The 14,487-nt window shown below is 50.4% G+C and overlaps 1 protein-coding gene across 4 annotated transcripts; it reads left to right on the forward strand.

Moving 5' to 3' along the window:
* The first annotated feature begins 6,090 nt into the window (after positions 1-6,090).
* Positions 6,091-10,771, forward strand: TREM2 (triggering receptor expressed on myeloid cells 2). Of its 4 annotated transcripts, none has more exons than XM_059399091.1 (6): positions 6,092-6,300; positions 6,724-6,776; positions 7,749-8,099; positions 9,471-9,561; positions 10,231-10,424; positions 10,521-10,771. In XM_059399091.1, exons 3-6 carry the CDS (start codon positions 7,787-7,789, stop codon positions 10,535-10,537), a joined length of 615 nt encoding a protein of 204 aa, XP_059255074.1. In that variant the 5' UTR covers positions 6,092-6,300; positions 6,724-6,776; positions 7,749-7,786; the 3' UTR covers positions 10,538-10,771. The 4 variants fall into 4 exon arrangements, with proteins under 4 accessions (XP_059255073.1, XP_059255074.1, XP_059255077.1 ...); XM_059399093.1 differs by lacking the exon at positions 6,092-6,300 and adding an exon at positions 6,581-6,597; XM_059399090.1 differs by lacking the exon at positions 6,724-6,776 and having other exon boundaries at positions 6,091-6,300.
* The last annotated feature ends 3,716 nt before the right edge of the window (positions 10,772-14,487 follow it).

A 14,487-nucleotide genomic window follows, 5' to 3' on the forward strand; every position in this document is an offset into this window, starting at 1 on the left:
GAGAGTGAAAGAAATGCCCAGCAGGTGGAAGATAGTTCCCGCACAAGTTCCCTTCTGGGAACAGGTGGGCACACACAAAAAGGTCCAATTGCCAATCGTTTTAACAGGGTTCCCACAGAGGAGTGGGCACGAATGAGGGGATGACCAAGGGATGGTGATGCATCCAAAGACAGGGAGCTGTGAACACCCCCACTTGGAAGGGCAAAAGAGACGATTATGATTACGTTACTGGAGCCAACAGAAAGCTGGAGCTGTGGAGGAGGGACCGCCCATCAGAGGACAGCAGCCACTGCCTGAACCATGGTAGAGGTAGGAGGGAGAAACGGGAAGAAAATATCCCAACTTATTTCTCCTCCTAACCGCCAACCCCCTGCCAGTAGCTCCCTTTGGCTAGACCCAGTAAGTCAGGCGACCAGGAGCCAGGGCGACAGAATCCAGAGGGACAGCCTTACCAGGGACAGAGCAGGACTGAGCAGGGATAGCATGGAGCATGGGGTGGGGGCAGGAGTAGAGGGTGGTCCGGGTATCAAAGGCAGCAGAAAAGCCAGGCCAGGAGGGCTGGGAGGGGCCATTCGTGGCTTCTAGTGATCAGACTCAAATGAACGGTTGAAGAGCACGAATAACGAAGCCGTTCCTACAAAGTAAAAAAGTAAAACATAAAATAAGTTTAAAATAAGCTTGAAAATAAAAGGGATAGGGACAGGGATAGGGAAGCCGAGACAAGTGAGGGGTTTTCAGAACAGGTGAGACAGCGTCGAGGGAAACATGCATGGGGGAATGCGGGAGTAGCACCTGAGACACTGGAGGAGAGGGGATGGGTGAGAAAGCAGCTCCTGGGGGTCATCCGGGGGAGGGAGATAGACAGATGGGTAAATAGGATGCAGGCAAGTAGTCGTCTTGAAACTGGAAACTGGCATCCTGGGATAGAGATAGGCAGGAAAAGAAGGGAAGGTTTTAGAAAGAAATATATGGAAGAAGAAGGAAAATAATCATGGCCTTTTTTTTTTTTTTTTTTTTTGCACTTAGCGTGCCCTAGCTGTGTATACCCAGGTAGTGAAGCCAGCCCAGAGAGTTAAGAACTTGCCCAAGGCTGCATAGCTAGTAAATACCAGAGTTGGCATTAAGCACAGGTCTGTAAGAAGCCAAACCCTGTGTGCCTACTCCTTGCTGCAGTTCCTGTTTCTATGCCACCCAGCCTCCCAATCCCCATGCGTCATCCCCAAGTGCAGGCGAGGTATACTCCTCAGTCTGGCAGACTTTGGACCCATTCTGATCCAGCCACGAGACAGATGAGGTTCCCTCTGCTTTTGCCTCAGGTAATGACTTGTGCCTGGTGTAGTGCCTGGGTCCCTGCCTCCCAGCTCCTGTGTTCTCATCCAGATCTTCCCTTTGGGCCTGCCATCCTGCAGCCCATCAGTGGCCACCTGCCAGTGACCTAAAACAATCCTAGCATGTGCACATGCACGAGGACACACACCCTCAGTTCCTGGGAGTTGTCCTGCCCTGATGAGGGGAGGCACTGATCCTGGACAGGGGTTGAGGTCTTCAACTAAGAAAAGATCAGATGTTAAGAGTGGGAGAACGGGGGACGCCTCGGTGGCTCAGTTGGTTAGGCAGCTGCCTTCGGCTCATGATCCCAGCGTCCTGGGATCGAGTCCCACATCGGGCTCCTTGCTCGGCAGGGAGCCTGCTTCTCCCTCTGCCTCTGCCTGCCATTCTGTCTGCCTGTGCTTGCTCTCTCCCCCTCTCTCTCTCTGATAAATAAATAAAATCTTAAAAAAAAAAAAAGAATGGGAGAACGCAGGGCGCCTGGGTGGCTCAGTGGGTTAAGCCTCTGCCTTTTGGGAGTCCTGGGATCGAGCCCCGCATTGGGCTCTCTGCTGAGCAGGGAGCCTGCTTCCCCCTCTCTCTGCCTGCCTCTCTGCCTACTTGTGATCTCTATCTGTTAAATAAATTTAAAAAAATTAAAAAAAAAATGGGAGAACGGCCTCAGCAAGAAGTGTCGGAGAGTGATGGATAGTCCAAATACTAAGAAAGGTGGGGAAAGAAGGTCAGGTGTGAGAGGGGCCGGAGGTGAGAGAGGAGGTTGGGGCTTGAGGGCAAGGGTTTGAGTCCAGGAAGGTGAGAATAGGTAAATGCAGGACAGGACTGAAGAGGGACCTGGCAGAGAGGAGTCAAATTGGCTGCTTTTCAGCAAATGATATCTGTAGGCTCTGATGTTTATGGTTGGTTACTCTCGCGGAGAGTGGGGTGAACAACAGCAATTACTCTCTTCAGCCTGCTGGGCAGGGGCTTTCCTGTTTGGGTCAACTCCTGAAGGAGTTTGAGTTGTTCTTGCTTTCAGTGTCCCATTCCCCTGCCAGCTGTCCCTACTCCAGCCCAGACCAGGTGTTGCTTCTGGCCATGGTCCTGACTGGAATCCGGTGCTTCCCCAGCCGCTCATGTGGCTTGAGTAAGGCTGAGAGGATAATGGTAGGTCTGAAGGATGATGGGGATGCTCACATATGAGTCTTGGTTTTATCTCTAGGGAAAAGAGAGAGGGGAGTAGAGGGTGTGTTTGAGGAACGTGCTCATTGCAACAGCTGCTAGAGGGATTCACTAAGGAACCTCCAGGCATTCTGAAAGGGATTGTCCAGCAGCTGTGAAGTCTCAACGGAAGGGAAACATCAGGAGGGTTTCATACGTCCAGCCGTGCTTCTTGTCTGGGACTTCCCGAGACTCTGAGAGACCTGCCTTCTCTATCGTAGTGACTGGCGAAGACATGGTGGCTGAATCAATGCACGCACCAGCGAATGACAGGGTTCAGATGCAAGGATAAAGGGGAAAAGATCGCTGTGCCCGAATTGGCGGGAGCAAGTGTCTTTAAACACAGATTTAGCCCTGGGCGTGGGAGTGGGGTGATGCCAAAATGTTCCTGCGCTCAGATGGAGGATCAGGAAATTGAACCACAAATTAGCACGAGCTGAAAGATGAGAGCATTTGATATACATGTGCTGTGAGGACTCCGTAAAGATTTCTTGATATCTGCCCTTTGCTGTGAGGTTTACAGGAATAAAAAAAAAAAAAAGAGTATTTCATCAGGTAGGAAGGAAGTGGAAAAGGTAAGAATGGCACATAAATGGGCCAGAAAATTAGATTCATGAGACTTCTGAGTTCTGCTTTTGTCTAAGATATAGAAAGCTAAACACATTTAAAATAGAACTCAAATCATACTTAGGTATAGAAATACCTAGACATTTAACAGAATGTGTGCAAGAATTGTATGCTGAAAACCACAAAGCACAACCATAGAAGAAATAAGTAAGTGAAGGGCAAGACTGTGTCCATGGACTGGAAGACTCAGTATTGCTAAGATGCCTAGTTCCCTTAAAACTGAGCTATAGATTTGATGGAATCCCTATCAAAGGCCTGACAGGCAATTTTTTTCTGGGGGGTGGGTGAGTGGGTGTAATGAATTGACAAGCTGATTCTGAAATTTATGTGGCAATGTAACTAGAACAGTCAATGCCCATTCTTTCTGAAAAAGAACAGTGTAGTTGAATTACTCACGTCATCTGATTTTAGGGTTTGTTATAAAGCTAAAGTGAGTAGTCCAGGTGGTGTGGTGCTGGTGTAAAGAGACATTTTGATCAATGGAATAGAAAGGACAGTCAAGAAATAGACCTAACTGTCTATCGATTTTTGACAGAGACCAGGACAATTCAATGCAGAAAGGATCATTCTTCTCAGTAAAGGATGCTGGTCAGTTGGACATCCATAGGCAAACAAACAAACCACAAATCATATCTCATAGCACAAGCAAAAACTAACTGGAAGCGGATCATAGGCCAAAATGTACAACCCAATGCCATGAAATTTCTAACAGAAAATATTGGAGAAAATCTTTGTGCTTTTGAGGTAGGAAAAATACTCAGCAGAACACAAAAAGCACAAATCATAAATGAAAAATCAATACCTTGGACTTCAGCAGCATTAAAATCTTAAAAAAAAAAAGATTTAAAAAACACTGTCAAGGGAAAGATAAAACAAATTACAGGCTGGAAGACAGTATCTTCAGATCACATCTCTGAGAAAAGACTTGTATCCTGAATATATAAAGAATTCTTATAGCTCAATAGTGATGATGATACTAATCAATGATTAAAAAATAGACAAAGATGTGGCCTCATACTTTGCCCAAAAAGGGTATACCGGTGGCAAGTAAACAGTGAAAAGATGTTCAACATGGTTAGTTATTATGAAAATGGAATTAAAAGCATAATGAGATATTGTCACAAACTTATTAGAATGGCTTTGCCAAACCCTGACAATATGAAGTCTTGACAAGGATGCAAAAATGATTTAACCATTTTGCAACACAGCATGGCAGTTTTATCAAGTTAAACACACATTTACCACATGACCCAGCACTACACTCCTAGGATTTTAGCCAAGCGACATGATGCACAAGACCACACCAAATATGTGTACATGAATGTTTATGGTGGCCTGTTCCATAATTGCCCCTAACTTGAAACCAATCAAATGTTAATCAGCTGGTGAATGGATAGAGTATGTGTGGTTCAGCTGTACAATAACATATATTCAGCAATAACAAAACATGAATTACTGAGAAGTGTAACTCCGTGTGTGCTGAATACATTTTGATAAGTGAAAAAAACAAACTCAGGGCTGCATACCATATGGTTCTGGGAATAGGACATTCTAGAAAGGGTAGGAAGCTGCAAGAACAGAAGGAAGATTTCGTGGTTGCCAGGACCTGAGTTTGAGAGGAAGAGATTGGCTAACAGGGGCATGAGGGAACTTTCTTGGGGGTGATAGAAGTGTCCTGCATTTTGCTTGTGGCCGTTGTTACAGAGATATATGAGTTTGTCAAAATTCACAGAAGTAGACAGCCAAGGGGGTGAATTTTTGTGCATGCAAATGATATGCCAATAATCCTGACTTTATAAAGCAGACCATAGAAGGGACCTACAGAATGATTTTCAGGTGGCCTCAGACCCTTCTTTTCCTGGACCATTAGGTCAAGACTGAGCAGCTGGCTTTCTGAGTGAAGGGTCTTGTGTTTATCATTAAACCATCTCCAAGCACATTCCCTGTCCATGCATATACACAGTACATGTATGTAAAGTGAATAAAAACAAATCAGTAAGTGCTTGCAAGGAACCAGAGTAGACTCTGATGATCTGTGGATTCTTGTGGGCTCTTCCAGCCTCTCCAGTTACTTCCCCAGCAGGACTCTACTTCCTGCCCCTGGGAATGCCCCACCTCCCCCAGCCCATCCCTGATTCACCACCGAGCCATTTCATGCTTTGGTGCCTTTGTCCATGCAAGTCCCTGTGCCTGGATCATCCTTTAAGGGCCCACACCTGTGGGGAATTAACACTACCACCCCCTGGAACTCAAGCAAATGTCACGTCCTGTGTTGTCCCGTAGGTGTGGATGGGCACTAAATAATGCCCGTGTGAGCATGTGCACACTGTACAAAGGAGGATAAACTTAAGCAGGAGATTGCAGGTGGAAGAGAATATTCTCCCTCAAGTGGAGAGCCCATCTTCCCCTCCTTGCTACGAGGATAGTACTAGTTAGTATTTGCGAGTGCTTATTGTGTATCAGGCTCTATTCTAAAGAACTTTGCCTGTGGAAGTCCATGTTACCCTCCCAATAACTCTACACACTATTATTATTCCCATTTTATAGTTTTAAGAACTGAGACACAGAGGGGTTATGGACGGGTGTTTGCACACAAAGGAGCTAGGAAGGAGGGACTTGGAAGTCCGCTGCTGTCATACTACAGGGATGCTGGCCTGGAGGGAAGGACTAGCAGGGGCTGGTTGAGGGTCCAGCTGTTCCCCATCCCTCACAAGGCTGAAACTAGGGTGTGGCAGGTGCTGTAGCTGGAGGAGGGTCTGAACACAGTAGTGAGGACTCTGCCTTGGATACTGGCCAGCCCCAGCCATGTGAGGTCACTAGGGCCGATGGGAACAGTAGGGCAGTCTGGCCTCTCAGAGGTCTGGGATCCCCAACCTCTGACTGCTGGGAGGCAGTGGCTGGCTCCTCCTCTCCCTTCCTCCCCAACCCAGCAAAGCCTCCCTGAATCATAAAGTCAGACCCCAGTCCTGACTCTTTCTCAATCTCTAGGAGCTCAGTTCCTGTGGGCAGCACTTGACGTGCCTGAACCCTCTCTTTCTGCAATTCAAGGGACAGACGAGATCTTGCACAAGGTACCCTGGGCCTGCCCTCTGTCAGAGAAGGCTGGCATGGAGTCCCTCTGGCTGCTTATCCTGGTCGCCATCACAGGTAGGACCCTGGCCCTCTGCTGCCCAGGCAGTCTCTCCTTCCCCTCCTTGAGTATATGATGGGCGGGCGGGTGGGCAGCACCGGCTTGAACTATAAAGGCAGTTGAAATCCGCAGCATGTTCTGCACCCCTCTTTTCCCCCACCCCACATTCTTTATGCTCTCCCTCCCTCCCCAGTATGAGAGCCCATGGTCATACTCTGTGTGCACGTGGAAGTATAAGGGGCTAGTGGATACTGGCCACATGGGAATGGAAGGAATTCGGATGGTGGCGTCTCAGGCTCGAGCTAGTAGTGGGGGTACGTTTTGGGGGGCATGGGTACAGCCCCTAAAATTATGAACCGCTAGCCCCAGAGGAATGGCAGGGTGGGAGGGAAGAAAAAGGAGGAGGAAAAAAACCCACAACCAAGCATGTACATCTTCAGGGTGCCTCTTTTGCTGATGTGAAGCTCTTCTTGTCCTCCATCCTGGAAGGGAGGTAAGGGGGCTGAAGATTTCAGTCACTTAGTTGGAGGATTAGCACCCTAGATTCTTGCACGTAACTACCTCTTTTTACTGGGGGAAGGTGCCTCTTATTCCCCTAGAGCAACAGGCAAACCTGGAGAGAGGAGAGGCTGTCCCAACAGAGTCCTGATCCTGAGGCTTATTAGCTAGGGGTGGAGTGGAGGTAAGCTGAGAGGTTTTATGGAGGCAGAGGGATGGACAGGGTGACAAGTGGAGGGGACACTATTCTCATCAGGCCTCTCTGCTTCCCAAAGGCAGGCCACCTGCTCCCTAATTTTGTCTTCCAAGTTTCTGTTACCATATGGTTGAAGATGGGGTAAGGGAGGACCAAGAGAGGGGAAGTTGAGGCAGAGGGCTCAGGGTGATTTCTCAGCAGCCTCTGCCCTGGCAATGAACTGTGCTCTAAGCCTATCTCCCCTGCCCCAAGAAAGGCCCAAAATAGCAGCCTCGTGTCTCCCCCAAAATAGCTCTGAGATGAGTCTCTCCTGAAAGGGGAACAAAGCCAAAGAAATAGGGAAGCCTGGAGCAAAGAGTCAGAAGGAGATGCAGAGCCAGTGTCGGCATGGGCAGCTGCAGAGTAAGCAGGAATGGCCAGGGTGGGGAGGGGGTATCCAGCCCTGCTCCCTTGAGGTGGAGAGGGTAGAGGACAGGCCTTGGTCCTATATTACAGGGAGAAAATGTGTGGACTAGAACTGGATGGAACGTCTCTATTTAAATAGGCCCAGAGAGGGTCAGTCACTTCTTTAAAAATGCCCAGCAAGTCCAACAGTGGTAAAGCCAGACCTAGGACCTGGGTGTCACCATGGGGTATACACCTTCTCCCAACTCACATAAGAACCTGAGCTCCTTAAGGGCATGATTTCTATCTCTTTGTTCATTGCACACAGTGGGCATTCAATAAACATTTGGTAAATGAACAAAGAGTGAAGGAACTTCTCCTCCCCAGAGTTGTCTGGAGCCCACAACACGACAGTGTTCCAGGGTATGGCAGGCCGGTCCCTGCAGGTCTCCTGCCCCTACAACTCCTTGAAGCATTGGGGAAGACGCAAAGCCTGGTGCCGCCAGCTGGAGGCAGGGGGCCCGTGCCAGCGGGTTGTTAGCACCCACCGCTCATGGCTGCTGTCCTTCATAACGAGGAGGAATGGGAGCACGGCCATTGTGGACGACGCTCTGGGGGGCACACTCACCATCACACTGCGGAATCTTCAAGCTCACGATGCTGGCCTCTACCAGTGCCAGAGTCTCTACGGTGATGAGGCTGACACCCTCAGGAAGGTCCTGGTGGAGGTGCTGGTTGGTGAGTGTGTGGCTGACTGCACCTCTGGCCCACCCTGTGCTGAGACTATGTCTCTGATGTCTGGGAAAACCCACTGTGCGGGTCTTGCTCTCCCACTCAGGGCCACGGTGATGGTCGTGCAGGTTGCTCACTGCACAAGGGGGCCGTACTTCAGCCCTGGCACCTCCCTCCAGGCTGTGCTCCCTGGGGCAGGTCTGCATTGCTGGCAGAATGGTCCTGGCCTCTAAGTTTCACAAGGCACCTAATGAGTTGGTTGTGGTCCTGCCTCCCCAAACAGCTTTATCCTTTTGGCATCCGGTTAGGATGTGAACACCTAGCCAGTCCTTAAGGAGCAGGAGGAAGTTCATTGACTCCCTTACCCAATTACCCAAAGGGCCTGCCAACATAAAGAAAGTGCCAACCTGGTGCAGAAAACAGCCCGAGGAAGGGGTGCTGCTTGTGACCCCGGGTGATGTGTTTGCCTCTCTGGGCCTCCACGTCCTCATCTTTAAATGGAGATGATGTTTGTCCTGCTGTCCCCCATGGGGCTCCTGAGAGGCACCCATGAGGGGACAGGGTTAAAAGTGCCTGGGGGTGAGTGACAGCCCATGCCCCAGCCTCCTGCTGCTGAGCTACTTGGGGTCCTCATTCCAAACTTGACCGGCAGCAGGGTCCTCCCCACCCTGAGCTTTGCACAGGGAAGCCCTCCAGGGAAGCCTTCTGCCTGTGTCTTCAGAACACTGTGTGTCCCAAAGGAGAACAAATCCGGGGGTACAAGACCCCTTTTGACTCTCTCCTTTCCCACTCCCTCCCCCACAACATGACCCCCTGTGGAAATGAGCCATTTGTCTAAGGTGGGAAGGAGAGGGGAGATGGATTGCCCCCCACCCAAACCCCATGTCCACCACTCTTTGATGTGGTGGAATGAGGGGGAAGGGGGTGAAGGGACACACATTTTCAGCCCTATCAGGGTCTAAGCCTCAGCCAACTCCCAAGGGGGTGGCCAGAAAATAGTATAATCACCGTCCTCATCACCATCCAGAGCTGGTGTGGACAGCTTGAGAATTCACATAGAACTTTCAAATATATCCGTCTACTCACTTGACCTTCCCGAATACCTTGTGTGATGGGAGGGTGGGAGTTACTGAGCTCCAATGAGATGCTAAGCACCAGAGAGTACGCTCTCACTCAGTCCTGCAAAACTACCAGAAAGAAGGTGTTTCTATTTAGCCTGCTTTACAGGGCAGGAGCCTGGGGCTCAGAGAGGCTAATGACCTGATCTGTTCTGGGCCAGCACTCAGGAGGCCTCACCACACCCAAAAGGGCTCTCCCCTCTGCCTTAAGGTGCCTTAAGGAGGAGGGCTAGAATCTCACAGGCACTGTCCCCGACAGACCCCCTTGATCACCTGGACGCTGGAGATCTCTGGATTGATGATGAGTCCAAGAGCTTTGAGGATATCCACGTGGAGCCCAGCATCTCCAGGTACAGAGACAGGTCTCTCCCAGGTCTCTGAGCAGATCTCTGCCCTGCAGAGCCAAGGCATGGAATGCAGGCTGAGGTCCCAGAACTAAGGACAAATTCAAAGACAATTAGAGCGTGAGAGGACCTGGAGATGATTTTTTTGTCCAAACACTCCTCCAACCAGCCATTGTGTATTGGTATGGTCATGCCAGTTGTTAAAATAATGAAATTCTTTTTTTATACATACCAGCTGCTCTAAGACTCCTGAATGGTCAGCCCCCCATTCCTCCTCTGGCCACCCTTGGACCTGGCCACAGTTTAGCAATAATAAAAGTTTTAGTACAAAGCTGAGACCCCCAGATACCTGCTCCTTTGGTGGGACCAGAATCAGCTCTGATTGGTTGATACCTGTGTACTGGTGTTGAAATATTGTTACCATGACCACAGAATACACGTGTGCACCCTCCCATACTATACCACCATGTACAGGAAGTGTTCAAATGTGCTTAGCAGGTAGAACCTGGTTACACGCTCGCCCAAGCCCACCAAGCCTCATCCCAGGGATGGTGCTGGGTGGGGAGCTATTCTAGGCCTCTGAAAGCTCCCAGTGTCTCCCTGTTCCTTCGCCGGGGGGCAGACCTCAGTGTGCAGGGCACCCCAAGGCCTCCCTCATGTCCTTGTGTCTCCAAGGAGTCTCTCTGAAGAGGAGATCCCCTTCCCACCCACTTCCATCCTTCTCCTCTTGGCCTGCATCTTTCTCAGCAAGTTTCTAGCAGCCAGTGCCCTCTGGGCTGTGGCCTGGCGTGGGCAGAAACTGGCGACACGCCCGGCCAGTGAGCTGGACCGCGGCCACGACCCAAGTTACCAGCTCCAGACCCTAACAGGTGAGTACAAAGGGCACAGTGGTGGCTGGAGGTGGACCAGGCAGGGGTGGCGAGGTGGGGCTCAGAGGCGCCGTGTGAGCACTCGGTCGGTTGCAGAGCAGAGAGACACATGAGAGAAGAGGACCCCGCGTGGGACGAGTCCCAGGAGAGGCCTGCTGGAACCCTCCCAGCCTGCACACTGGCCCCTCGGCCACCCAGACTCCTGGTTCTGCTTTGGCAGAAGGCCAGCCTACCCATCCCCTGCTTCCCCTGGGCCTGGGAACAGAGGGGTGTGTTTGTGTGTGTGGGTGGGGGAAGAACATTTGCCAACTTCTGGACACCGGACATTAAATACTCTCACAAATAAATCCCAGACTTCATGTTTAATTGGATGGTTTGGGGCTCCGTGAAGGCCTCTCTCTTGCTACGGGGCTAGGAAATGAATTTGGCCAAGGAGGAGATAAAAGGTCTGACCTCTCGGGGTCTTGGGTCTTAAGCTACTGCATCCCCCCTTTCTTGCAGGCTCCACGCCGCCCATCTTTGTCTTCTTGCTCCCTTCCCTAGATTTAGTTACTGAATCCTGCCTCCTCCTCTGGGATTTCTCTAGCACCCAATCTGCTCCCCTCTCCTCCACTTGCCTCCTGCCCCTCAGAAGGATGATTCTAGGATTATTGCTGCCCACCCCTGCACCAGTCCTTCTAACTCCCACCTGACTCATCCACTCCCTGCCCCCGGAGTATTGCTTTCCTGGTGTTACTTCCTGTATAGGTGAACAACCAGGGCTTGGCTTAAACGTGCAGCATACCAGAACCGGGAACTACTGGGCTCATCCCCCCAGTACACAGAAGGGAAACTGAGGCTCAAAAGGGAACAACATCACCTCAAGTCTCCAGCAGAGCCTAGAAATCCAAATTTTGCTTGGTGTTCAAGTGGACCTTCCCTCTAGCTCAATTTTACTCATTTATTAATTTACTTATTTAACAGATATATTCTGTGCCTTATATCATTCTAGACGCCAGAGACATGACAGTGAACAAAACAGACAAAGATTCCTGCTCACGCAGAACCACAGGCTAATGGGAGGGGAGGGGAGGGGAGACAGACACAATAAATAAGTCAGCAAGACAGTACGTTACAAGATAAAGTGCTGAGGGGATGCTTGGGGGGCTTAGTCGGTTAAGTGTCTGTCTTTAGATCAGGTCATGATCCCAGGGTCCTAGGATTGAGCCCCGCATTGGGCTCCCTGCTCAGCAAGGAGCCTGCTTCTCCCTCTCCCTCTGCCACTCCCCCTGCTTATGCTCTCTCTGACAAATAAATTAAAAAAAAAAAAAAGATAAAGTGCTGAGGAGTAGATGACTAGGCACACTGGGAGTATGAAAGGGTCAGGGGTGATGTCATTCTAGAGGGCGTTAGAAGGAACAGCTGGAGAAGCCCTGGGAGGAGAAGAGGAAGTGAACCAGGAGGATATCAGGGGCTGAGGACTGGGGCAGAGGGACAGCCAGGGTGGCTCAGGAACCCTATCTCTCCCCCAAACACAACACACCATACAGCTACGAGTGAGAGGAAGAGGATGGAGAGTTGCCCAGAGGGGGGTGCAGGAAGAGGAGGAAACAAGGTGGTCCCATTCTTTGCCTTGGCTACGTGGAAGCCCAGGAGCCCGTGTGGCCAGGGCTTTGCCCCCTACCATGGGCGTGGGCTCCTGCGGTTTCTGATTGTGTGGAAGGTCTCCCAATGCAGCCCTTGTGTCTAGCTTCACATCTACACATCACTCCCCGGAGCCAGCCCAGCCCTGCCCTGTCCACTCCCCACAGAGGCTGCTGCACTGACCCTGCCCCCACCTCCAGGACGCCTGTCCAGGCTGTGTGTCTCTGGTCTTCGGACCCAGTGGCATGTCAAGCTTCCTAATCATGTTGCAGGCCCTCATCTCCTTCCCGCAGACCTGAGGCACAGTCTAGCACCCAGGAACAAGCTTGTCCACCTGCCAGCACCAATGCCGACAAGATGGCCAGGGAGGGTCCCCCGTGCATGGTACTGGAGTGTGCTTGGTGCTCGCCTGCTCTTGAGAGCTTGGCCTCTTCTTTTTCTTCCTCTGCAACATTTTAGCATCCCCTTCAGGGTTTGGATCACCACTGGGTTCCCCTGCCTCGGACTCGTTGGGGTGCACACTGGACTGAAGGGGGTCAGTTAATTTTAAGTTCAAATTTTCACCTTTGCCTCTTACTCAGGAGCCCGAAACAAGTTCCTTAACCTCTTTTTTTTTTTTTTTTAAGATTTTATTTATTTATTTGACAGAGAGAGACATAATGAGAGGGAACACAAGCAGGGGGAGTGGGAGAGGGAGAAGCAGGCTCCCCGCTGAGCAGGGAGCTCCATGTGGGGCTTGATCCCAGGATCCTGGGATCATGACCTGAGCTGAAGGCAGATGCTTAATGACTGAGCCACTCGGACGCCACATCCTTAACCTCTTTGAAACTCACCTATTAAAAATAAAAACAAACAAACAAATCAATCCTGTTTTGCCGGGGTTTTGTGAGGTTAAAATACCATTAGTGAAAGTCCCAGGCCAGATATCTGGTGCAGAGCAGGTCCCAGATAAACACTGGCTTCCTACCTCTTCCCTAAGGTGTCACAGTCTGACACCTCCCTGCGGCCTTGTCACCTCTGTCCTTCACACCCAGCAGTGGACTGTATCCATTTTAGATACTTGGTTACATATCGAGGACAGGCCTCCTCTTCATGGCCCGTTAGTGTAATAACTTTCTCATAAGAAATCAAAGAAAACCTGATGCATATGGGCAGGACAGAGGTAAGCACTTGCATGTCACTCACGAGGCTGACCCACCTGTCCGATTTGCCCAAGATTTGCCAGTGTAGCACCACATCTGATGTTCCGGGGCAGACCCAGAACCCGGGGCAGAAGGGACATCGGGTCACCTTCTCACCACTCCCAGCCTCACACACTGTCCGGCTTTCTCAGGCTCCTGTTTCCAGGCCCCACTGGCAGCTCGCTTGCTCCTGAAGAAAGGAGGGAGTCAGAGGGAGAGGGAAAAAGTAGAGAAAGGAGGGGAGAGGAAGGAGCGAGGTGGTTTCTTTAGTCCTTTTCTAGGTGTGATGCCTAGCTCAGGAGCAGCATACCCCTTTCAGCCATCCCCACCTTGCTTTCCCTTGTCTCTCTGGATAGCATTGCTCCCCCTGGAGTCCCAGGTCAGGAGGTTTATCGTCCACATTCAGCGCAGGGTCCCCCAAACCCCAGTTTTGCACAGGGCAATGTGAATGGTGGCCAGATGTTTCCTGTGGAGCAGTGGGCTTGTGTCATGGGAGAGGAACCTCCCAGTATGAGGCTTGGAGTTTATAAACAGCATCGGTCCATCTTCCTCTCTTGGGAGAGAGACACCTTTACTCCGGAAGGTAAACAGATCTTCTCGAGGGAGGGGGCCGGGGTGTTTAAGCAAGTCCCTCTGGAGCTGATACACTCTAACTTTCAAGACATGTTTGCTATTCGATCACACTGGAACAAAGCTTGATCAGTGCCCAGACCATGCAGATATGTGAAAATATCCATGGAGAATGGTCTCCTGACAGGCTAGTCCATTCATGAAACAAAAATAATATGCTATAAGAAATGTCTGGAGAATAAGAAATCTTGTAAATTGAAAATACTAAGGAAACCAACACTTACAAGACAGTAATAGAAGGGATGGATGAAAAAGACAAGGGTGTCTTCTTGCAATCAGAACAAAATGGACAAAAAGGTGGAAAACGAGAGAGGAAAGATAGGAAAATGTGATGACTCCATGAGGTTCAATAACCAACTAGTTAAGGAGTTCCAGAGAACAGGGGAAGAGGAAATGGGGTGTCATTATCAAAGGATGGATGTGGTTGCCAGAACTGGAGAACGGGGGTGCACGCTGCCAAGGCACAGTGAACGAAGGCCCACGGAGGGGGCGTGAGGTCGTGCGGTCGGACTGGACAGTCCCCTGGGAGCTCAGGCTCATTACAGACAGTAGAACCAGAATAATGCTCCACCTTCCTCATTCACAGCACTGCATCCTGGATTTTAGCTTTGGAAGACCCTGAGGATTCG

The sequence above is a fragment of the Mustela nigripes genome, chromosome 5 (assembly GCF_022355385.1).
Source record: "Mustela nigripes isolate SB6536 chromosome 5, MUSNIG.SB6536, whole genome shotgun sequence".
NCBI lineage: Eukaryota > Metazoa > Chordata > Mammalia > Carnivora > Mustelidae > Mustela > Mustela nigripes.